Source organism: Tamandua tetradactyla, chromosome 7 (genome assembly GCF_023851605.1).
Source record: "Tamandua tetradactyla isolate mTamTet1 chromosome 7, mTamTet1.pri, whole genome shotgun sequence".
Taxonomy (NCBI): Eukaryota; Metazoa; Chordata; class Mammalia; order Pilosa; family Myrmecophagidae; genus Tamandua; species Tamandua tetradactyla.
The window spans coordinates 164,645,348-164,670,422 of NC_135333.1; the positions used below are offsets into that span (position 1 = coordinate 164,645,348).

The window sequence follows — 25,075 nt, forward strand, 5'->3', positions numbered from 1 at the left end:
TGAGGAATAAACTATCAGCTTCTTTTATTTCCATTTTAAGCTTGAATACAAGGGGGCTATAAAACTGAGTTAAGGAAAAGTAAAACAGCTTAATGTAGAAATCAATTATTGAAACACAACTATTTATACATTTATCAAAACAAACAACCACAAAAAAGCCAAAAAAAACCCTCAAAGTACAACTTATGTTGTTCACCATGTTTTTGAAAGGCTCATTAGATAAGAAAAAAAGGGCCCTTTAAGAAGAAGGTTCCTGAGAGAATGAAGGAAAATTACTATTTTTTATCTGCTCTGTAGCAGGCACTGAATTAGGTGAGTTTATGTTCACCAGCTTCCCTACGTGGCAGAAGTCACCCTCTGCTACTAGTTAACAAACGGAGAAACTGAGCTTCAGTAAGGTTAAGTAACATGGTCCAAAGACAGAAAACCAGAAGGTGGATAAAACCAAAATCTGTCCAAAGTCTATGCTCATTTCTAATTTATTACAAAATTTAGCAAGTAAAATGCCAAAGAAAAATTTCTCACTAGAGACTAGTTTTAACTTAAGGCTAATATTTTAAAATGGTAAAAGCATGTTTGCTACAAGTTTTCCCTGTTAGGAAAACAAAACAAAAACTATTAAAGTCACATTAAACTACCTATTTTCAACATATCTTTCCTTTGAGAAGAAGAGCTGAGGGAAAAAGGTAGTTAAGGTATCATCAGTCAGCCATCCAGGGAGTAATGTATATGTTTAAAAAATAAAAAAAGTATTAAGTTGCATAGTGGGAAATACATTGACTTCTTTTTCAAATAGATGTATAGGTATTTTTAACCACTACACTATATCATTAATGTTCAATTAAATATGCTTACAGTACTCATAATTAGAGAGTAGATCAATGTTTATACTATTTTTTTTTGATAAACAGATACGACTTTTCAGTCACCCATACCTGGGGATAACCTAACCATTTGGCATCTACCTGAACAAACCCAAGGCATTCTTCTTTACCTGGCAACATCTGTTTGAGTCGAAGGCAAGGTACTTAGGGGGAAAATAATCATTGATAAGGCACTAGAGCTGATCTCAAACCCACAAAGTTACAGGAAACATTTCTTTGTCTTAATGATATTTTAAGAGTCACCTTTTCAAGTTTAGCATTTAGTGGAAGGTTTTGTAAATTACTCAGTAAATAAAATCTTGTATGGCAAACACTGGTGGGCTTGGGATTTTGGGTCGTATTATAAGAATATATAAGAGAGAGAGAACAGCTGCCATATTTACTCCAGGCAAATTTGGGTAGCCCCCAAACTGAATCTACTACTACCATGTAGTAACTTTCTTAAATTATACAGGAAGAATTCCAAAGCAATAACTAAATTCCTTTAAATATTACAACTACAAATCTTAAAGACAGAAGCAATGCCCTTGTAAAATACAGAAGTCAAACAGAAATAGTATTAACCGTGCACTATTCAAAATTCTTTAAGGTACTTCATTAAAGTGATTAAAACAAACCTGACTTAGAAAACGGTTAACGCTGCTTATCTCTCTTTCTCTATAAAATTATGAGTTTGTTACCAAGTTTGTATCTAGAGACAAAAACACAACAAATACCAGTTTCTGGGAGATTTACAATAGCTTTTATTATCATGGAATAGAATTTTTCTGTCATTAGCACTTAGTTCTCACCCAAAAGATTAACTCAAAATATTAACCAGACCTATAGATTATCTAGATAAGGATAAGAAATAAGAGTTTATGTAGAAATTAATGGACTTGAATATAGATCAATTCTTATTCTAACTGCAAAGCATCTTGTGGTTGTTACACTGAAACTGATTTTCGAAACATATCACAGGAAAATATTAATTATAACTGGAAATCTCAGGTTTTATTTTTGTTCTTTACAACATTTGGACTATTTCCATAGATATTTATTCTCAATTTAATAGAAGTACTTAAGATCAATAGTGTTAAGTATCATTCAAGGACCTCAAATTATTCTCTTCAAAAATTCCTCCTTTTGTTGTTATTACTAAAATAATTGATAGCCTATTATTAAAACTATTAACAGGTTACTTTTCAAGGCATAAGTATGATAGTTACAAGTTTAGGAGAATACATTTACTGCTTTAAAAACAACAAACTGCTAACACAAATTTATATTATATTTTACTTTTTCTTAAAAAAAACAGACTGGAGAAATTCTCAAAAGTTAAATGTCATTTTGGGAGAAGGACTAACAATCATTTTAAAAGTTAAACATTCTAAACTAGACTTTTGGACATTCTAACTGTATTATTCATGCATATGATTTTATGCATGGTGTAATCAACACTGCTTAACAGACTAAACTATAGTGAAGTTCTCTGCATGACTTTTATAGTCATGAGTCAGATATATGTTTCTAATTATACCCAAAATAGTCTCTAAAGTTAAAACATGGGCAGTTATTTCCATTTTGCAAATTGGAAAACAGAAGTGCAGGATATTGAAGTGAATTGTTTACTGAATTGTTACTGAATAGTAATTTTCTGACAGTGGGCTCAACTGTTTTACTATCTCTTCACCTCTTGATGTCAGCTACCTAAAAGCATCCTCTAAATAAATTTGACAAATTTGAGGTCAAACTTGGATTACTTAAAGTAGATAATTTCCCACATCATCTTATTACTTCAGAGCAGAATACAGATGTGCTCTTTTATGGAAGGCCCAAATCTCGAGATCCCTGAAGTGATGATTTAAGGGGTTTGCTTTCACTGGTGATCAGTGAAGTGATGAAATATGGGATTTGCTTTCTCTTTCCTTTTTAAAAAAAATAGCAACAACCCCCCCCCCCCCCCCCACAAGACTGGGAGTTTGGCAGTGACCTCTGTGTTTCAATATGTCTACTGAAAGCAGGTTTCAGCTCCTTAGTGACAAAAATGGGGACGGCCCTGGAGACAGAGGTGGTGGAGCAGGGGTGGGTGGGAGGCCAGCATCTTAGGGCATCCCTATGGCCTCCTTATAGTTGAGCAAATCAGGGATGGCCTATTATAGATAATTCAGCTATGATTTATTAGCTCCTTGGCATTTACTCTACCCAAATTGTTAACTTCATCAAATTATTAAATATGGGCAACATAAAAAGGGTTTACATAAAATGCTAGTTAGCTGCTACAATCTGTCATGCAAAGAACAAAATTTAAAGTTATGCTGTAAGACTATTTTTTCCTTTACCACAAGTCCTCCTAAAACAGAAAAAAACTTTGCTCAATATACATTTACACTACAAAATCATATTCATAACCAAGGACTTGAAAAACACTTACCCTAGAGCCTGGAAGGAAGGAATCGAAAGTGCCCAATGCATTGACAAGAACAGCAGTCTGGAGGCAGACTCCCCAATGTAGTGCACATTCAGGTACTCAGGCATAGGAGAAGGCATGGTGAGCTAGTGTGAACAAGGATTTAGGTAAATTATCTTAAGACTGAAAGTTCCAAATGATCACTTTTTAAAAAAGTTAAATGTAAACATAACATACAAAAATATGAGTCATTCAAATATATTCAATACAAATGCAAATCTTAAAATTATCCAAGTTCCTGAATTTTACAGCTAACAACAGGATTAGACCATAATTTCTAACAAAGCAATATTCAGACAAGTAGAACGTCACTTAATAAATACCAGTCATCTATGATATTATCTGGCTGTTCTGTCTTGGTCTAACAAGGTACTTTACTTCTTCCTCTTTCCTTTCATTAATAACAGCATGCAAAAAACTCACTTTAAGAGGCAATCCTATATCATAAATCTTCCTTTCATTTAGGTTACAGGGTTCACAAATTCAAACAGCTACAGGGTGAGAATAATGAGCGAAGCAGTCTGCTGGTGCCAGCTGCAGAAAGCATGTTCCCATATAATGGAGATAGCTGTGACATGGCTATGGTACCACTGAAAACATGGGAAGTTGGGCTCAGTACTGTCAGGTCTTTTCAAGTTTTTAAAGATAAGATTCTGAATAAAATCTCATTTAAAAAAGTTGTTCTAATTTTTAAATATATATTTTAAAACAATGTGGAGATAATATAAAATATGTCTTTGGCTATACTACTCATAGGCTGTCATTCTGTACAATTGATTTAGGTAGTTTAAACATGTATGACTACTATCAAAAATAAAATATTCTATGACAAAATACTTCTAAAAGCATTTTTGAAAATGCTGTTAAACGGAATTTTCATTGCTATAAATGAAATATAAAGTCATCCAGAAGAAACTTTTTTTTCTACTTTAAAATGTTTGAAATGATCAATAATATTAAGTGTAGGTGAGGACACAGGGGAACAAGTACATACACACACTGCTGGTCTAATTTAATTTATGAAAATGATTATATTTTGTTAATGCACTTCTAAATACTTTAGAAAAATACTTGTGCACCTGCACAAAAAGACATGCATAAGGATGTCCACTGCAGCATTACTAATAACAGTGAAAATGATGAAATTAAATACCAGCAACAACCTAGATTTCCAGCACTAGGGGAATAAGCCATACTATAGAATACCTTATAGGCATTAAAATTAATAAGATAAAATGATATATAATTACAGAAAAAAAACATCTCACAGGCATCTACATGGAAAAAAATTACAGAACAATATTTAGAGGATCCAATTAAAATGTTAAGAAGTGTGTGTGTACCTGTACATTTACATACATAAAAAGGACTGAAGGCAGAGACCTACCACATGGTTAATAGAGGCTTCCTTCGCGATAGATATGTAGGGTTTTCACATTTTGTTCTATTTATTCATGTATCTCTTGAATCTTTATCATTAAAAACATTTCTCATATATTTCTTGTGCACAGAATTTAAAATAATTTTTAATGAATGACAAAGGAGGCAGTTTCAAGTAGACCTTAAAAAATCATTCTTTTATAAGATGGATTTTTACCAACTAGAAAAAAAATCCACCAGCACAAACAACTCCTTAAAGAAACCTTGGAAAATGGAGAACATTAGGAGCTATGAGAATCACACATATTCCCAACTACCAAAAATCCAGATTTTATTAACAACTGTTTTGTACAGTCTTTCCCTTCCAGTCCTTTCTTTATAGGCACTGAATATTTGCACACAAATATCTTGGAAAAGAGAGAAATATTAATAAATTAAATTGATTTCATCCTATTTCCTGGTATCTAGTATTTACTATAGAAATTTTATGTAGAATGATTTAACAGGATGGCTGATGGTTCTACTTACATGTCAATAATATTTTTATTCAAGAGTCATATTTGTGAGTTCTTAAAAGAAAGCATGATAATGTCTGAAAACCACATAGCTCTTCTGAGGTCCTATTCTATCGAGCTTTTAAAAATGGAATTCTACCTGTATATTTGAAAATATATAATGGATGAGGGTTTTCGTCATGATACTCTTGGATTTAGTGACACTGATTAAAGTGTATATAAAGCAGGGATTATATGGATGCACCCATTTATATTTTTCTGGGAAATGAATATATAGCTGTTGTCTATGGAATCCATGACCCCAAACAGAGTAAATGGTTTTCAATATTAAAATGATTTAAAAACTCTCCAGTTAGACAAAAATGTAAAAAATACAAACTGCCTTTGTTCAATATTAGACACACATGGTTTACCAATTTATAAATGGTGGCAAATAATAAAACAATAGGGCAATGAGCAGTTGAAATGCCCTTTATGAGAAGACTAATTTTTAAATGTTTTGAGAAATTTATGGTGGAGCAGTAAATTAAAATACAATTACTTAAGACAATTTTAAAGAGATTTATAGGTAAGAAATATCAAGTATCTTATAAATTATATTATAACATGTAAAAACTGGATGTAAGAGCTAAAAAGATACAGCTGTACTTTGCCCTGAAAACTTTCGCTACTTTATCATAAAATTGAAATAATTTGTAACATGCACTAAAGGGGCTCAATATTTAAAAGAATATTGTTAGATTATTTTGTAAAGAGAGGAAATGGCCCTGTAATTTTTCTGTTTCATATACTTAATGTTCTTAAAGCAAGATACACCTTTAGTATTATGAATCAGAAAAATGACATTGGCTGAAGATGAAATAATCTATTGAACAAATTTTTCAAACTGAGAGGCAAAGACTTCTCTATACAAAGAAACTGAGTTTTTGCTACTAAGATGTTCAAGTGTCCCCAAATGCTTGTGAACCTTTAGATTTATCAACTAAATTATATTTTCAAATTAAAAAAATGTTTAATATAGTAAGCTGATTTTATTTCCAAGAGCACTGATGAAAACTCAGCATGCCTATTGATTTTAGAAGTTATTACTTGCCTCTACAATTATCTTTGCATCACAGAGCTTGTATTTGTAATTCTGACAACAGGCTGCATCAAATAGCACTTAAAAAAATAATTTGAGTTAGGAGATCTGGTTCTACTCCCAACTTTTTAATTACTTGTGTGACCCTGGGTTAGTCATTCATACAATAACTAGTTACTGAGATCCAAACGAAGCTCAGAACTGTAGTTTCAGTAGACGAATAAAATGAGAACAGAATGAGGGGTGAAGAAAAGGAATGGCATATCTGAGAAATTATGGGTAGTTGGATTGGAATTGGAGGACCTGAAAGGTCAAATTGGTCTTGATCCCATAGGGCCTGTGAGCAATGGAAAGCTTCTACAATTTTTAAGTAGCAAAGTGACACAGATTTTAAACAAGTATCACTCTGGTAGCACTAGTGGGGGATCAAAATGGAGAAGAGAGACTGTAAGCAAAAATATCACTATGACAGTTTAAGAAATAAAAATACCCGAAACATGGCAATGGAAATAGAAAAGGAAGACAATTTCTTGGATTCAAGTATGGAGTAGAGGAGAGTGAAGCACAAGGAGACTGGGTATGATTCTGAGTTGCCAACATGGATCACTAGAAAGACTGTGATTGCAATATTGAGATAATAGATATAAGAGAACAACAAGTTTGGAAATCACTTTATTTTTGTCTCACATACTTATTTCCAAAATGGAATACTATCTATCTTGATTTTTACTGTAAGGCAATTGTAAAAAAAAAAAAAGTGAGATAAGGTTTTTGAAATCAATCATACCAAAAAAAAGTCTGGAGTTAAGTAAAAATATTAATTTGTCCAATATTTTTCAGAATCAAAACACAAGTTTCATTATTAGACTGTTTCTCCTTACTATCTGGATTACTTTGAACAAGACATAGAAAACCTCCAAGTCCCTTTCCTCATTCACAGAATGAGAATAAAAATCTTAACTGCCTCAAGAGATTTTTATGGTAAGGCTAAATGAAAGGATCTATGTGAAAATATGCTGCAACTACACGATACCATAAAACTGCAAGAGAGAAAGAAAATGTTATTTATTTAGCTCAATGATTAAGACATGATTGATTTATTTCATTATAGATGTCAGGTCTTAAAACCACGACCATAAAACCTTAATGAGAGAAACAACCATGAAAATACAGGCTCTAGGAACTCAGTAGGGAAATCACTGAAAATTAAAACTCTTGATTCACAGAGGGCTATAAATAAGAATCCGAGAAAGAAGAAATTGTCCTCTACAGGACAGCAAGAAATTTTAGTACTGACTTTGAGGACACCCAGAGTACAGTAAGTCAAAGACGGATGGTAAAAAAGCCAATTACAGAAACACAACAGTATTCTAATCTGCCTTTCCAAAACATGTATTTGAAAGAATCAACAATGCTGAGGACCAACATCAATGATAAAAAAGGTGATTACTTCTACTTTCTAAAAAAAGCACTCTCCCTTCTTCTTGCCTTAGGTCCTCCTTCTACATTACATTGTCTCATTTATAATATATCTTCCTCCTTGCTTAAATAAAATAAAGAAAATAAAACGAATACAAAAGAAACCCTTTTATGTAGAATAAGGAGCAATGGGAAAAATCAATTTTGGCTTTCTCCACCCTTGTCCATAGCTCCTACCATAAATTTTATGGATACCAATGGTTATTCCCATCGTTTCTCCTTATATTACCATTAACATTTTTCCTTATGTAGTATAAATAAAATATTAGTGTTTTCTTACCATATAAGTTACCTTTGGTAAAATTTTACATGAAGATTTGTTTCACAGAAGTGTTCTATTGACTATATCAACTTACAGCAATTATTAAAGTCACTGCAGGCTTTCTCTGTGGCTATTTCTACTAAATCAAATTTTGCAAATACAAAATTTACCATATGGGTGGCTCAGCAGGCAGAGTTCTTGCCTGCCATGCTGGGGACCCAGGTTTGTTTCCAGTGCCTGCCCATGAAAAGAGAAAAAATTTACCATATGGGGTGGGCAATGGTGGCTCAGTGGCAGAGTTCTTGCCTACCATGCCAGAGACCTGAGTTCGGTTTCCCAAGCCTGCCCATCCCAAAAGAAATAATAAAATAAAATTAAAAAATAAATAAAAATTTGCCATATGCAGTTTTAATCAATGTCAGATTTGTGTTCATCATTTCTGCCAGTAATACACTTAAGTATATAATAACTGTGCATATTTTTATAAGAAATCCACAGTAAAATTATAATTACCCTCAGATACTTCACGACTGTCTTGTGTTGTTAATATTTTCACTCACTTTGCATACAGTTTGCTAACAGCACCCAGAACTGGCAGAGCATAGATTCAGAGTGGTAATGATGGAGAGGTCAAAACAGCAGTGCTTTTTTGTGTAGTTTTTTTTAATGTAAGGCCTCAACAGTACATATATAGCTCTGGTCCAAACACTACTTGAATGATCAAATCAATGACTTTCTAGTATTCTATATGAATTGATTCCATCATAAATCAGTATCTTTAGAGGACCAAAAAAGAAATCAGGTTACCTTCCCCCAAATGGTTAAAAAGTGGTTAAAAAACAAAGTTAAAATTTCTACCTTTTTATAATAATGCTAAGAGGTACCTAAATAGAGTAGTACATAATAAGTGTTCTTTACAATTACTATGGTCAGAACAAGACACCTGTGTTAGGTAAGGTTTAAACTAAAGAAAAAGTAGCTAAGCTTGAAAAAAAGCAGTACACTCAACAAATCATGACTGCTAATACTTAAAAAAAAAATCTATGTTTAAGAACTCTAAAAGCTAATTTTTATAGACTTGAACCCTTAATTCTATTATGATTTATAAACAAGATGACAATATTATTATTATAGCCAGATGTATATATCTTAATTGCTGTTTTGAAATTCTTTCAGGATCAATGTTTATTTTAAAAGAATAATGAGTATAATTCAATTTTGAAAGGAAGATTAAAATCAAATTGGATAATAACACAAAACAAAAATTTAAAATACATATAAGAAATACCCTGAAAGCTACATGTGAATCGCTGAGAAGTGGACCCTCTTTTTCGATGTAATTTATGCTTGAATCTCCAGCAATTAGGGGTACGCTTGCTTCCATGCCCTCTACTGAGTTCTGACAGGAACTCTCTCCAGGATTCAATGCTTTTGCAAGAGTGTCAAATGCCCTATAAAGGAGACACCAGAATCTGTGAGCTTGTCAAATGTCTACAATAAAATTAAAATTTAATGCAAAATTACGAAATTAAGATTTTAAGCCTTTAAAAGTATTTAGAAAATAGTACTTTGGTATATCATTGGTAACTCTATTTCAGTGAAATCTATGACCCTCTTCAAAAGCAACAAATTAAACTTCATACGCACTATATGAGAAAGAATATTATCAGAGATTAAACTTCTTTTTAAAATTTTATCTAAATTAAGGGAGGAAAAAAACCAGATACTTGTGTCTAATGCTCCTTTTATCTACCTTAGCGACAGATGAATAAAATATATGGATTAAAAATAAATAAATAATAGGGGGAACAAATGTTAAAATAAATTTAGTAGATTAAATGCTAGCCATCAATGAAAGTGAGGGATAAGGGGTATGGTACGTATGAATTTTTTTCTGTTTTCTTTTTATTTCTTTTTCTGAATTGATGTAAATGTTTTAACAAATGATCATGATGATGAATATACAACTGTGATGATCTTGTGAGTTATTGATCATATAACAAGAACGGAATGATCATATGGTAAGAATGTTTGTGTCTGTATGTGGTTATGTTCCATAAAAAATAAATAAATAAATAATCATTAAAAAAAAGTCATGGGTCACAACCCACTAACTTGATTCCCTGACTCAATGATGGTTCAACATCTGCAGTTTGAAAAACAATAGATTATAGGCATCTGAATTGCTCATCCAAACTGATGTGAACTCTTTCTTGCCATGGCTCTGGTGGCCAGTACAAAGTGTAATGGACCCTGGCACCAATGAAGTACTCAACGGCAAGTAATGGAGACAGCTGCGTCCTGCCAAATCCATTCTCTCCTTTTCGTGTCATATGGAAACCATATTTGCCAGCTGCCCTTGCAGTGAGGTGTGACTATGTGACCAAGTTTCTTCAATCAAATGTAAGTGGATTCGCACTACTTAAATAAAAGAAAATACCCTGCCCTGGACTTCTGTCTTTTCCTCTTCCTGTCTAGAAGCTGCAGTGACAGCAACCTTACTTTGACCATGCTGATGAGGACAGTGGCCTAGACCAGGAATCACCAACTACTTGGAGCCAAAGACACTGCACCACTTGTTTTGGAACACAGCCAAGTCCCCTCCCCTCTTTTTTAACATATTGCTTAGAACTGCTTTTGTGCAAATCAGCAGATTCGAGTAGTTGCAACAGAGACCTTAAGGCCTGCAAAGTAAAAAATATTTACTCTCTGGTTTTTAACAGAAAATGTTTGGGTCCCTGACTAAGTTCCTGGATCAGAGCCTCCCACTTTTATGTTATGTGAGAGAAAAATAAACTATCTTGTTTAAGTCTCAAAAAAAGAGAATGTTTGTATTTGTATGCTGGTATGTTTAATTACAAAAAAACAGATACTTCGGTATGAAAATGTGCTTTTAAAACATACATTTGATACTACAGGATATCAGCTCACTTAATTTATATTTGGGATGTATTTAAAAAGAACAAGGGTTGAGAACTTGTTGAATTTACTGTATTCTCTACAACAGTTAGGTTTTGCTTTTATTGAAAAATTCAGAGAATAATTTTAAACTTGTATAATAATTTGAGATTAGCATATTAAATACTTAAAGCTAGTAAATAATTATTCAAAATCCCTCCCTATATTTTTCAGTGAGATGCCTTCAAGAGTTCCTTGAATTCTCATGTTCAATAAAAATATTTATTGAGAATCTTAAATGCAGTTTCTCCAATGCTTTAAATGATAAATAAGAGTGTGAGAAAAACTAGAAGCAATCTGGTTTCTATATCCTAAATATTAATACTGAGAGAATGAAAAAAAAAAAAGTCTGATACTAGATTCCTGAAAAGTAACTTAAAACTGTAGTTAATCCAACTAAGTCCATTTTCATGACTAGAAATTAGGAGGAAAAAAAATCAAGATGACTGCTTAGTAATAAAAACGTTTCATTGTACATAATAGAAGATAAAATTTGGCGACTAAAATATTTGAAATGTCAGACACAAATTATCTTTACAGGGAAAAAATTTCTTAAATTTCAAGACTAAATTCTAACATTAAAAAATTCACTTATTGCTGCTACCTAGAATGTAACTTGTTGAGAACAACATTTTAAACTGAAGGTGGTTTATTATGCCTTACATTTTCTAAGTGTCTAATAGAAATGCTTGTTTTCTGAAACTTCTGTAAATAGTATTCAACATAAAATACTTTAAGACATGCTAAAGGACATTAAGCAAAAAAAAAAAAAAAACACAAGTTCAAAGTAGACCTTACCTTGAAACATCACCATTGGCTTGCATTTCTTGATGAAATTCACACAAAGAGGTATCACCATTACTTAAGTTTTCAATCAGAGACATATCATTACTATTTTGAGAAAGATCTTTAGTTTTTCCAAGATTTGCTAATGATGTAACCACACTGGCCAAGGTACTTAAATCTCCTTGACATGCTTCAGCCTTTAAAAAAGAATAGGAGTATTAAAATTCTGCAAACTTGAATCAATAATCTTTTAAATCTGAAACATGCAATTCTAGATTATGAAATACTCAAATTCAATAAAGACAAATGAAAACTGCAGAGTGAAATCAGAGCCCAAAACCTTTTTTTTTTGAAAACACAAGTTTTAAAAAATCAGTTACATTTCTTAAGAAATGTAATAAAGAAGTTACATTAAACCAAAATCTGTACTTAATGGCTAACCTATCCACATTTTGGTCCCTTCTTCTGCAAAATAAATTAGATGATCTTTCAAATGTTTTAAGCATTAAAATTCTGTTAATACTGTTATTATAATTCTCAAAACTCAGTATCCAAAGTGAAAAGTTGTATAGAACGTAGTAAAATCAATACTAGTGAAACAAAAGACAAATGTATTAAACAGATTTCCTAAGATGCCAACTTTTACTAGGTATTGTAGAAAATGCTGAGGATACAAAAATGAAAAAGAAATTGGTTGCCCATTTCTGTCTTCACTTTTTATTCTCGAATTTGAAAATTTTATTTATATATTTAAGAATAGGTATTTTGCTATACATTGCATATTTTCTCCCATTTTTCTTCATCAATTACATATTCTTATATAAAACAATGGATTTTTCATGCTCTAATTAACTATAATTATTTCTCTTAACCCATTACTCAGAAATATAGTTTGAGGAGGAAAGGCAGATAAGCACTTGATTTTTACTCCCTTTATGTATCACTTTTCTTAGTAATGAGTTGGTACCTTAGCAACCTCTAATGGTTGACACATGAGTTATTTGAATATCATTTTGAAAGTACAGATTTCTATATATGTGATGTGTTTCAATCCATTACAATCATTCTTTTTTTGATGCTCAAATTATCTCATCCTAACTTAGTGAATGGCCTTTCAAATGGGCTTCTATAGCTACTGACAAGATCCCTACATGGTATTTATCTATTAATATTTTCCTATATGGCTTTGTTTTTAGTGTTGTTAATCCTAAGGAAACACGTTTCTGGATGTTTCACTTGTTATTTCAATTCTCTTAATTCATTTTAAATTGATTCTGGTGAATGATGAGAAAAATAAAATTATTTTCTACAAATTAATCAATCCAGAATCATTTACTGAATATCTCTACCAGTTTCTGAGGGCTTTTCATGATCACTCTTTTACATACACATTTCATTTAATCTTCACAACCACCCTGTGAAACAGGAGTCATCATTTCACATTACTGATGAGGAGAGTTACCCACAGTCATCCCAGGTAGTAGGATGTGGGTCTGACTCTAAATCCCATGTTCTTAAACCACTGCTCCAAAAGCCCGCTCACATATAAGCAAAAACAATCAGAAATTTTAAGTGTTTTAATTTTCAAGTAAAACTTGGAAGCTCATATATTTTTGAAGTCATATACAGACCTAAATTTTCAAAGTAAAAACACTTTAACTTTGTGCTCTTGGAAATGGAGAATATGGGAAGGAATGTGTGTTCATTTAAATGAATCAATGAGTATTTTCTCCCATCTAGTAATAAGTCTATTTAATTAGATTTTGAAATTTTTACCATTAAAGACTCTTTGATAAAATGGTAGAGTTGAAACATCACAACTTGTAACTTGACAGTATGGGACCATTTATCACAGAAAACTATAACACAGGGTTGTTAACAACAATTTAATAAAAAGAGATACATAAAAGCACAGTGCCTGAGCAAAAAGCGATTTCCCAATAAAACTTAGTTTCCTTCCCTTCCTAAAAGAGTGAATAGTTCAATGAAATATTGCAACTACCATTTAAAACTTGAATCATGAAGACAATAAGTGAAATCTTATAATTCCCAAATGTATGGCAAGAGGCCAAATCTCCAACAGCTACATGCTAAAACCCAACCTGCAAAGTAGACACTCTTATTATTATCCCTATTTTACAGAAGAGGAAACTGAGGTGATGAGAGGTCAAACAAATTGCCTAAGGTTAGCAGCTAGTAAAGTGGCAGATGAAATCCGATTCCAGAATCCTAAAGTACTTAGCATGCCTTAAAGTTTCAAGCAACAAATGTAACACAAATCTGGCAATGAGCAGGTTGAATATCCCTACGGGTTATGTACAACCAAATCACATTACAGGCTGAGAGAAAGAAATCCTGATTATAGGCTTCCTGAAATGTGTTTTTAGATGTGAATCTTCAAGAGAAATTTTTGCTTCTTATTCTCACAATGTTTTCTGAAAACTACAGAAACTCTACATGCTCAATCTATAAACACCTACCTTTCTCCTTCAAATCTCTTGTTTAATAAATAGCTGCTCCAATGTCTAAAAGAACACAGGTGACTTGGGTGCATAATATAAGAGTTCTTGCAATCCTATTCCTACTTTTGACTCAAGTCAATGCTCTGATTTAGGTGTGCTAAGAATTTCTCTTTACCTGAAACTAAAATGTTAAGTATTTTGGTACTACAAAATCTGTAGGTGAACATAAAAGGAATATTAAGAATTTTGCAATATTATTAAAATTTCTTTCCCTGAGGACTTTAATTGCAAGACAAATGAAAAGAAATTTGGAAGACTTTTAAATGTTTGTCACTTTCACATTGAAGCTGTAATTTTCCTAGTGGAGTAACAAACATTTCTAACAAAAAGCTAACAATTAACGTTTAAACAAGGCAACTTGTGATAGAGGGACTACTTAGGACTAAATCAACTGAACAAATTGATGTGGGAAACAAAGAACATGGAAAAATTTTAAAAGCTTAAAAATTTTAAGCTTTAAATTAATTGTACTAAACACACCTTATCTGGTGTCATCAGCACAGTTGACTCAGTTTTTATTCCAGACTGATGAATATTCACAAACATTCCTGAATCTAACAGTCCTGCTGACCTGTAACAAATAAGTGTACATTTTAGCCTTAATTCCACAGGGAAGAAAAATAAATGATCAGCTACTTAATATACGTTGTTGTCTGTTTGTTTACTATACCTTGCAGTTTCACTATCTGTTACAAAAGTTGGAGTTGCAGCTAATGGGCTTCGTAGGTCTTTTCGGATGTAGATTTTTTCTGTTGAAGCGGCACAATTGGAAGATTTTTCTCGTGATACTTCAATGGGTTTTCTTTCACACTGAACAGCTACAAGAATGTGTCAAACTATTACATCACAATGCAGAATTTATATGCAATTATAAATGTAAGCTCTAGGTCTGCAATTCTGGTTAACAGGAGACATGGTTACCATAAATGAACTCCAAAGATAATCATCAATCTTTAGAAAGTATTTGTAAATTAAACAAAGTTGCTTCAAAATGGTAGAACTGGCCAATCTGCATCTCTCATTCTCTTTTCTCTCCCTGCTTTCTTTCCTGTGGTAGAAATGCATAGGAACTCTTGGTTTTAAAAGGTGAGTGTCAAGAAGGAAGAACTGAAGCAGGAGATTTCATATGTGTTTTTAAAAATGAAATTAAATTTAATCAATTACAAATAATACTAATAGAGAGCCAAAAGACCAAAGATAGATTGTTTTTTTAGCTGAGTGCAGGGAGATTTTTAAGAAACAATTCAACTACATGACCTTCCTTTATAAAATCTAAGCAATATTCTCATGTATTTTATTTCAAAATAGCATAGTTATCAAAAATTCATTTTCTAGACAAATTTGCCAGGAAAAATCCAAGTTCTGCCACTTATTAGTTGTGTAACCTTGGGCAAATTACTCAACCTCTCTCTTACTCAAATGTAAAATGAATAACAATAGTACTTATTGCATAGAACTGCTGTGAAAATAAGTAAATAAATATGCTGAACACAGTATCACATATAATAAGAGCCCAATCATTGTCAGTTGTTATTCTCTTATTAAAAATATATCACTTTAAGAATATAGCTAATTCAGTTATCTAGTTAGTTATACTTTTCTTTTTGCCAAGTTCAAACTACAAAGACAAGCCTGGCAAACAGGCTGTCAATAAACATTTATCGAATAAATAAATAATAAGTACATATGAACATATTCCTGTATTTTTAGCTAGAAAACTAATTTAAAAGGACAAATATTTGATATATTTTAATGTGCCAATGTAAACACATTTTTAGTTTGCTTTAATCTTTAAAACTATTTTTTTCTTCAAAGCTAATACATACAGTCTTGTTTCATTCCAAACGCAATACATCTCTGTAACCTGCAATATTGACAGCGGTTTCGATGGTGTTTATTGATAATACAGTCCTTTGAGCCTCGACAAGAATACACTAAATTTTTTCGGATGCTTCTTTTAAAGAATCCTTTGCAACCTTCACAAGTTACTGCTCCATAATGACGCCCTAGAGGCAAAATGTATAAGAAAATACAAAAGTCATTACAACAGAAATAAACACATTATGTCCCTTTAAGTAACAACGAAAGTATGAGATGAAACGCTGAGGTTTTAGAGTTTAAGGACATTTTTTAGGACAGTTACTAAATAGTGAATATAATAACCATATTCTTTGATAAAATTAATAATATTACTCTTAAAATTTCAGGAACTGATTGTAACTAGTTTCACTTTTGATATCACTTGTAAATTACAGTTTAGTTATATATTATATTACAGGAATTTCAATCTGAAAATTATGCTCCAGAGAAAAAGGGTAGAGTCAGCTGGTATTTGAAATATAAGTCCCCCCCCAATTTTTGAGTTCCACCTTTGCAATTTCTGAAGAAATTTATTATATTCTGATTAACTTGCCATTTCTCAAAACATCTCTTTGCACAACACCTTTTAATGAACTGAACATACCCTGATGAAAGGTATAGTGGTGGTTTCTGTAATGAAGCTTTGGAAAAGATAAAAGATAAAAGGGTACAAATATATTAATATAGGAGTGGACATGGACATGTATATCTGGCATGAGATTATAATGGGTAAAACTCAAATGATTCAACCCTGATTACTAGTAATAGGCTTGGAAAAATGCCTACTCAGCTATACACAGCACTAAGTAAAGGTCAACCAGAGCTTTGTCCATCTGAATAATTCAAGATATTCCATAATCCTGGAATGAAAACAGGGTTCAAGAAGTAGGCTGACAACTTGATGTTTTGTTATTAAGGATCACAACTCATTTTGAAATAATTCCTTTGACAAGGCTTCCAAGCCTTCACATTCAAAAATTTTCCATACATTTACTTTCAAAAAGCTAAACTGTTTCTCGTATTTCTTTAAAATGTGTGTATTATGTCCTTATAAAATCAAATTACATGGACTATAGTTAATAATTATAATATTGTCTCATCAACTTTAAAAAAAAGTACCATACTAAAGCAAAATGTTAATAAAAGGGAAAACTGTGAGTGGGAGGAGTATACGAGAACTCTGTATTTTCTGCATAATTTTTCTGTAAACCTATAACTTCTCTAACAAACAAAAATAAAAGTAAATAAAATTCAACTGCATTAAAGTGAAAATATCTTTTGGTGAATAAATAGCTTTGGGGAAAAATTACTCAAATCTCGTAGGCTATAAATATAAATATATTCACCATAAAAATACCACACTTCTTTAGTTCCCTTTTTACTTTCAGTAGAGGAAACATGGTGATGAAGTAGTAACTGTAACAACACAACAATACAGGGCTATTTTTAAGGTTACCTGATGCTTTGTCTCCACATACTACGCAAAGATCAAAAACCTTATTTGCTCCCTGGTCTGGGGAAGAATTATCTGTTAAGAGCTTAAAAAAAAAAAGAAAGCTGTTATCAACAAGGTTCTCATTTTGTCAAAAAAGTAAAAGAACAGTCTGCCATTTTTCCTTTCTTTTTCATGAATTTCTGAACTTTGAACTCTATTATTATGCATATTATATAAACTATCCTTAATTTTCTTTATATATAAATGGAAAATTTCCATAAGACAAAAACACAGTAAAAATATATCTGTAATTTGTTACATAACAATTTCATTAAACTAACAAGACTGTTCAAAGCACAACAACATCTGAAAATATTTAATGCACCACCCTTCAAGATCTGAATATTATTCATATGGAACACATTAAATTACTTCAGCAGCTGTTCATCTACAGTGATTGTATCTCTGAAGAGCTCAGAACCTTTCTGAGAAGAATGACATGACTAAAATAAACTGTAATAGCATGAAAAGATAACCCTGAATTTTATAAATAAAAAAGGGATTATAAAGAAAAATATTTTGTTGATGTTCATTATAATTATGTAAATATGGAAGATATACAAATGTATAAAACTTTCATAACTGAGTTTCTAAGATTTGGGTTTGATATAGTGGTTGAGAACATGGACTCTGGAGTTAAAGGGTAATAAGTCAGAGACCAGGACTGGGATTAGGTGGGGTGGCCTTGGGCAAATTCTAAACCTCTTTAAATCACATAAAGAGCTGATCACTAGATCCAGCTAATATGATGCCGGCAAAAATATACCAGTTTCTTCTTTTAAGATTTTCTTCAATCATTTAATCATTTTCTTTCAATCTACTGAAATATGAACAAGCCATTGATTTAATGAAAAAATAAATAATATGGTATTTGGTAAATACTTTACCCTGGCCTTAAAACAACAGACAAAGTAATCCTTTTATCTTAACTTTGTTTTACTTAGGGGGCGAATGTTGTCAGGAGTAAATTCTGATTTTAAAGACTAAATGGTCCTTAAAATGACTGCCTCTTATTATAAGTGGTAACATTTCTTCTTATATCACCAAAAAATCAGCCTTAAATACAAAAACAAAAAAGCAAAAACTAAAATATAAAAACCTTCTAGTATTAGAAATCCTCTGAAAGCATCTATGACAAGTATCACTTTTTTCCTAAACAGCACATTTCCTGAAAATGGTGTTAATTTTTAATCTATTTTTATTCCTAAGGGTAGAACAGAAATTGAGAGGTTAAAGGATTTGCCCATAACCCATATTAAATCACTAGATCAGAAATGAAATCTTCTGATTCCTGACCCAGAGAAATTCATCCCATGTTTCTCTTTCACTGCCGTTAGAGATGATTCATAAAATAGGCAAAGTACTAATGTTATCTTTATTTTAATAAACAGAGGAATTATTTTAGAGAGTAACTTCACCGTAAAAAAACTTGAAAAGAACTTCAGAAAGGTTAGAAGGTCAATATCAACAGTTATAAATCATGCTGATAGTATGCACCTTGATACAATGTGATGAAAATGGCAGTTAGCCTCTATGAATAGAATTTCCTGCCCCCAAATCCATAATCCCTGTCTAATCATAGGAAGAACATCAGACAAATTCAATTGTGAGACATCCTATGATAAACCTGACTAGTAAACGTCAAAACTGTCAAGGTCGTCAAAAACAACGAAAGCCTGAGAAACTGTCCCAGCCAAGAGTCTAAGGAGACATGATAATGTTGTGTAATGGGGATCCTGAATAAAAAAAAAAGAACATTATGTAAAAACTAAGGAGAGCTGAATAAACTACGGACTATGGTTAATTATACTGTTATCAGTATTAGGTCATTAACTGTAATAAATGTACCATACTAATATCAAATGTTAATAAAAGGGAAAACTATATGTGTGGGGGAGGGGAAGGGAATTCTGTATAATTTATTAAATTTTTCTGTTAAAAACATCTAAAATTGTTCTAAAAAATAAAGTATATAAATTAAAACATAGAGAAATTAAGGTATGTATAATGTCATAATACATTTTTGGTGACTTCTGTTGATAAAAAATTTATAAATCCTTAACTATGGTCCTGTCTGTTTTCTACCTTAGCAGTTTCAAAATATAATACAAATGGTAGAATATGAGGATACACAGGCACATTTCATATTTTATGAATATTTTATGAATTAGGAATTCTTTAATCCTAAAAAGAATTTTCTTTGATCAGTTTTTCATCAGAAAACATGAAAATGTAATTTAAGTAGGTACTTCTCTAAGAGTATGTGAAGGTCAACTTCTGGGCACATTGTATTTGTATTCAACCATGGCAACCAGCAGTAAAAATATCTATGTAAACCAGTCATGTAGGGTGTAAAAGCCTTAAGTGGCTCTTTGAAGAATAAGGTATAACTAGCAAATACTCAAACTATGTAAAGTGAATCTATTGGAATAAAGCCTGAGGAAGATGCTGCAGATCACGGAGTAGATTGCTTTCTACACCAGTGAAGTAGAGGAGGCATAGTGGTGAACACCAGCAGAGAGAGCAAAATTTCTTGTTTCTGCAGCTTCCAGTCTGTGGTACAGGCAGCTTGGTCCTGGGAACTGCAACTATAGAAGCTGCTCCTGATTTGGCAGCTTCCTAATTGTGCGAAAGCAGCAGGTCTCTTAGAAGCCAGCTTTGCAGCAAGCTCTGGTAGTTATCATTCTTGGAAGTCTGGACGAGAAGTGTTTCTTCAGCCTTCTTAAGAATTCTAAATTACCTATATTTCTTATTAAATCTATTCCTGGACAAACTAGCCGAAGTGAATCTTTCTTACTGTCTGTAACTAAGAACCTCCCAAAATATAAGAGTGTGAAGATATGTGATGAATACCACCATGGCACAAAGGAGAAAGTAGCAACTGTAGATACTCTTCATAACACGCAATTTTCTGCAAGATTTTTTTTTCTACTGCATATGCATATATTTTAAAGTATTAATGGCAGAACTTATAGTCAGGACATGCTTTAACTGTTCTTTTTTCAGTCTAAGATGAAAACATACTTTCATAGTTATTTACCTGGAGGTGCTGTGCAGACAGATCAGGAGCTGTAAAAAATAACTGGTTGACACCTGCCGCATCTGGAGTTGTGAGGAAAACTTTTCCTGGAGTAGAATCTTGCCTGGCCAGAATGACTTTGTTTGGAGTAGAGCCATCGTGATTTGTAAGAATGAACTGCTTGCTTTGTGTACTATGATCGAGAGCTGCCACGATTTGGATTTTCTGGCCAGTCTGCTGCTCTGTAACAATCTAAAACAAGAATGTCAACTCAGAACTCAACTGTACTCAATCTTTCTTTGCCCTCCAATGATACAATTTTCTACTACCTTCAGACAAAGTTAGATAAGCACACCATGATATATATTTTATATAATACATGTACACATCTTTTGAACTTGCAACTCTACTTCCATGAAATTATAACCTATGAAATAATGTGCTAACAAATAAAGGCACAATAATAGAATATTTGCCCTCAATATTTTGATTCCTCCCTTCCCTCTCCCTTTTTCCTTCCATTTAGGTAAAAGCATATTGGATATACTCTATTTGCCAAGTACTGTTCTGGGTTCTGGGATATAGCAGTTAACAAAACAAAACTTCTGCTCTTGTGAAAGTTTCATTATAGTGGGGAAGAGATAATAAACAAATAAGCAAATAACAATAATATCAGGTGGTGTTAAGAATAATTTTATGAAGAAAAATAAAGTAGGATTAGGTAAGAAAGCGTGATGGAATAAGGGCAATGAAGGAAACTCTCTGAAATGAAATTTTTGCACAGCTCTGAATGAATTAACAGAAGAAGGCTTAGGACTACCTAGAGGAAAAGCATCCCAGGCAGAGATAACAGAACATATAAGAAAGTCCTGGAGCAAAGGGGAGTATATTTGTCACATCTGAGGGCACGTAAGAGAGCACTGAGAATACAACAGAGTGGAAAAAGGGTAATATGGTAGAAGATGGGATCTGAGTAAGAGCTGAAGGTCAAATCACATAGGCCTTGTAGGTCAGACAAAAGTCTGGATTTCCTATCGTGTATAACAGAAAGCCACTCAAGGGATGGATTGGAACAGAGGAGTAGCAGGATCCTAATTTTTTAAAAAGGATCATTTTAGACTTACTGTGGAGAATAGGTTGTAGAGGCTCAAGAGTAGAATTGGGAAGATCAGAAAGGATGCTACCACAAAAACACTGACAAGCTATGATAGTGGTTAGGAAATAGCATAGTACCCAAGCTGTGGGTGAAAAACAACTGGATTGGATGTGGAATATGAAGAGAGAAGTGCTAGAGATGTCTACAAAACTTTATCTGAGCAACTGGGAGAGACTGTGCTAACATGTACTAAGATGGGATAGCCTGGGAAAGAGCAACATCATGAATAAACAGAACTATCTCAGCATTGAGTGCTTTTGTTGATGATGATGATGTTGTTTGTAAATATTTTACAAAGTAAACTTCATTAAGCCAATATAACTACTTGATTAATTTTTTGAAGACCAAGACTGGCTTGTTTCCAACTTTCTTCCATTTTCATTTTCTTCATCAAGATTCTTTTCCACATGAAATTTAAACCAAGTTCTGATTCACGAATCAGTCTTTGTCTATAGCAAATTGTACTGATTATAGCCTCTGCCATTTGCATTTTCTTTGGTGAACCATTATTTCCACCAGGACTTACTTTTCTGGGTATAGCTTTAACCATTGTCCATTTTTTTATAGAGGTTATTTCTATCAAATCCAGCTACACCTCACCCCTGGCAATTTTTGTGATTTTCAATGTTACTTACAAGATGTGATTTTGAGTCAATTCATCTGTAACAAATTTTACCATACATAGTTTAAGCTGTTGTCAGATTCATTTTGGATTATTTTTATAGAAATATTCATTGAATAAAAAATTAGTGGCTCACACTTATTTCTTAGAGAGACGAGAGTAAGACTTTGGCACGATACACATTACTGAGTTAAAATATAATGCCTAGATGAGTAAAAGACTTTTCACTGCAGAATAGTAATTGTAATAATTGAGATATCAAACAATCCAAACGGTCATCACTACTATAGATTATGGAAGTAGTTCTCAGGTATCAGGATCCCTTTACATACTCCATAAATTATGGAGGGCCCCAAAAGACTTGTGTTTATGTGGGTTATTTTTGTTGATGTTTACCATGTTAGAAATGTAAACTTAGAAATTTCAAAAATATTTATTAATTCATTAAAAAATAGCATAAACCCATTAAATGCTAATAAAAACAAAATACTTTTATGAAAAAAAGTATATTAACCAAAACAAGTAAGCAAAAAACTTGGGAAAGGCTGCACTGTTTTACAATGTTTTGCAAATCTCTTTAATATCTAAATTAATAGAAGACAGCTGGATTGTCATATCTACAGCTCCATTCAATCTACTGTAACACGTCATCTTGGTTAAAGAAAATCCAGTTTCATATATATTGGTTGAAAGGGGGAGAGAATTTTAATAGCCATTTCAGATTACTGTAGAAATTATTCTTTGATATTATACCAAAACTTCACAGTGGTAGCTTTTTAAAGGCAATGTGGCATCTGAAACCATATTAAAACCTATGGGTTTATTCTGCATTTCGAATAAATTCTTTACTCATGTGTGGTTTGTAGCATTGAATATTGGTCATTTGGAAAACATTTGTTCACTGAAATATAGACCTTTGAAATTTTGACATATTTGATCATACACTATTATTACATGCCATGTCGTCTCTGGAAGTCTCTGTTGTATATTTATGAGAGCGAAAAGGGCAATAACATTTTAGCATTATGAAAATGATTTTAACCCTGTGGACTCTCTGAAAGGGTTCTCAGAACATACTTTAAGAACCTCTGAATTGCGTTAGTTCTTCTAAGAAACAGCACATGGCCACTTGGAAAAATGAATATCTAACTGCATTGACATATAGTAACTCCTACAAGTTCATTAAGATAGGGCCTCAGATTTCATACCTCCCTATCCCCCCAAAAAACATTCCCTGACCAAGTATCCCATGCTGCCTCCCATCTCCTCCACAATTCTTCATGAGCTGTTTTTATTCTGTGTTTCTGTAGCACTCTATATAGTACCCATTATAGCACTTACCATATTCTATTGTGATTATCTGATTATTCAACTATATCTCCCTAGATTTGAAAAGCTACCTGAAAGTCCGGGGGTATCTTTCATTTGCATCTCTACAACCTAGCATAGACATTGGGTGTAAATAATAAAAGTTTGGTGAGTCAGTGAATGAAATGTAAAATAGACATACTTCCCCCATCTGTTGTTCAATAATTTGATGTGCAATTTCTTCTATTGTTGCCATGATCTAGTTTCCAAAATGTCCTGCAAAAAAATAAAATAGAAAGTGATATTCTTTTCACAATCATACTTTTTCACAATAATTGTGAAGAAAATCACAATTATTTTCACAAAAAATAATCACTTGAGTACTGACAAATGAAATGATAGTAGGATTTACTTCAAAATAATCCCATTAGAATGAGTGTGGGCAGGTGGGAATAGACAAAACAAAGATTAGCCACGTAGTGACAATTTTTAAAGACAGGTGAAACTTAAATCAACTGTTTTATTAATATTTTGTAAAAACTGACAAAATAATTGCATTCATTCAGAAGCATAGATTTCTCTAGAATTTTGTGCTTGTTCTTCATTAGTAGTAATATCATATGCATTGAGATTAATTTGAATTTAATACAGGACTGTCTACAGAGTTGAAACCCTGAAGAATGTTAGGTTGACTTTGACTTGCTTTATATTCTAATATTTCATATAGTCACATATATTCTGTAATTATAATAGTCAAAATATCTAAATTGTTTTTCTCTTTTGATAACTTCAAAAACTTAAATGCTTCAATGAGTTGTGCTAAAAGCAATATTTAATGTTAGCCTTTACCATAGCAAAATTAGGAATATGTTTCTATCAGATTTTGTTAACTATATGAAGATTTCAGTATTTGAAGAATTTGAAAATATACTTGTTTTAGTGAAATTTTTCTATTTAGAAAGGTAAAGGAAAAGATTGAAGTACATTCTATATGCCCTTTCTTCATCCCTAAAAATAATTTCTGATAGATCCTTATTTTTAGCAGTTAGCTGATTTACTAGGCACAGAGCCAAGAGATTAGAGCATGACAAAGGCATTGTAACTGAAGTGAAAAAATGTGCTTACTGTCCATTACAAACTTATAATTTAAGTCTCATTTATCCCATCATCAAACACTATGGTTTTATCAGTTTCATGAAAACGACATCTTATTTCTAACATTTGGCTCTGTGTCTGGAACAAGTCACATAACACTGAGCCTTACTTTCCTTAATGAGCTAATAACGTCACAGTGAATGT

The 25,075-nt window shown here is 32.3% G+C and overlaps 1 protein-coding gene across 5 annotated transcripts in view; it reads right to left on the bottom strand.

Moving 5' to 3' along the window:
• NR2C1 (nuclear receptor subfamily 2 group C member 1) overlaps nt 1-25,075 on the bottom strand; it is a 74,132-nt gene that overhangs the window by 11,600 nt on the left and 37,457 nt on the right. For 4 of the 5 annotated variants that reach the window (XM_077111632.1, XM_077111634.1, XM_077111635.1 and 1 more), the window contains 9 exons: nt 23,979-24,052; nt 20,712-20,942; nt 17,633-17,714; nt 16,143-16,322; nt 14,987-15,134; nt 14,797-14,887; nt 11,807-11,991; nt 9,339-9,501; nt 3,298-3,419 (listed from right to left, as the gene is read on the bottom strand). In XM_077111632.1, the coding sequence (XP_076967747.1) occupies nt 3,298-3,419; nt 9,339-9,501; nt 11,807-11,991; nt 14,797-14,887; nt 14,987-15,134; nt 16,143-16,322; nt 17,633-17,714; nt 20,712-20,942; nt 23,979-24,032 (1,256 nt within the window). In that variant the 5' untranslated portion in view covers nt 24,033-24,052. The remainder of the gene's footprint in view (nt 1-3,297; nt 3,420-9,338; nt 9,502-11,806; nt 11,992-14,796; nt 14,888-14,986; nt 15,135-16,142; nt 16,323-17,632; nt 17,715-20,711; nt 20,943-23,978; nt 24,053-25,075) is intronic. The other variant, XM_077111636.1, reaches the window with a different exon arrangement.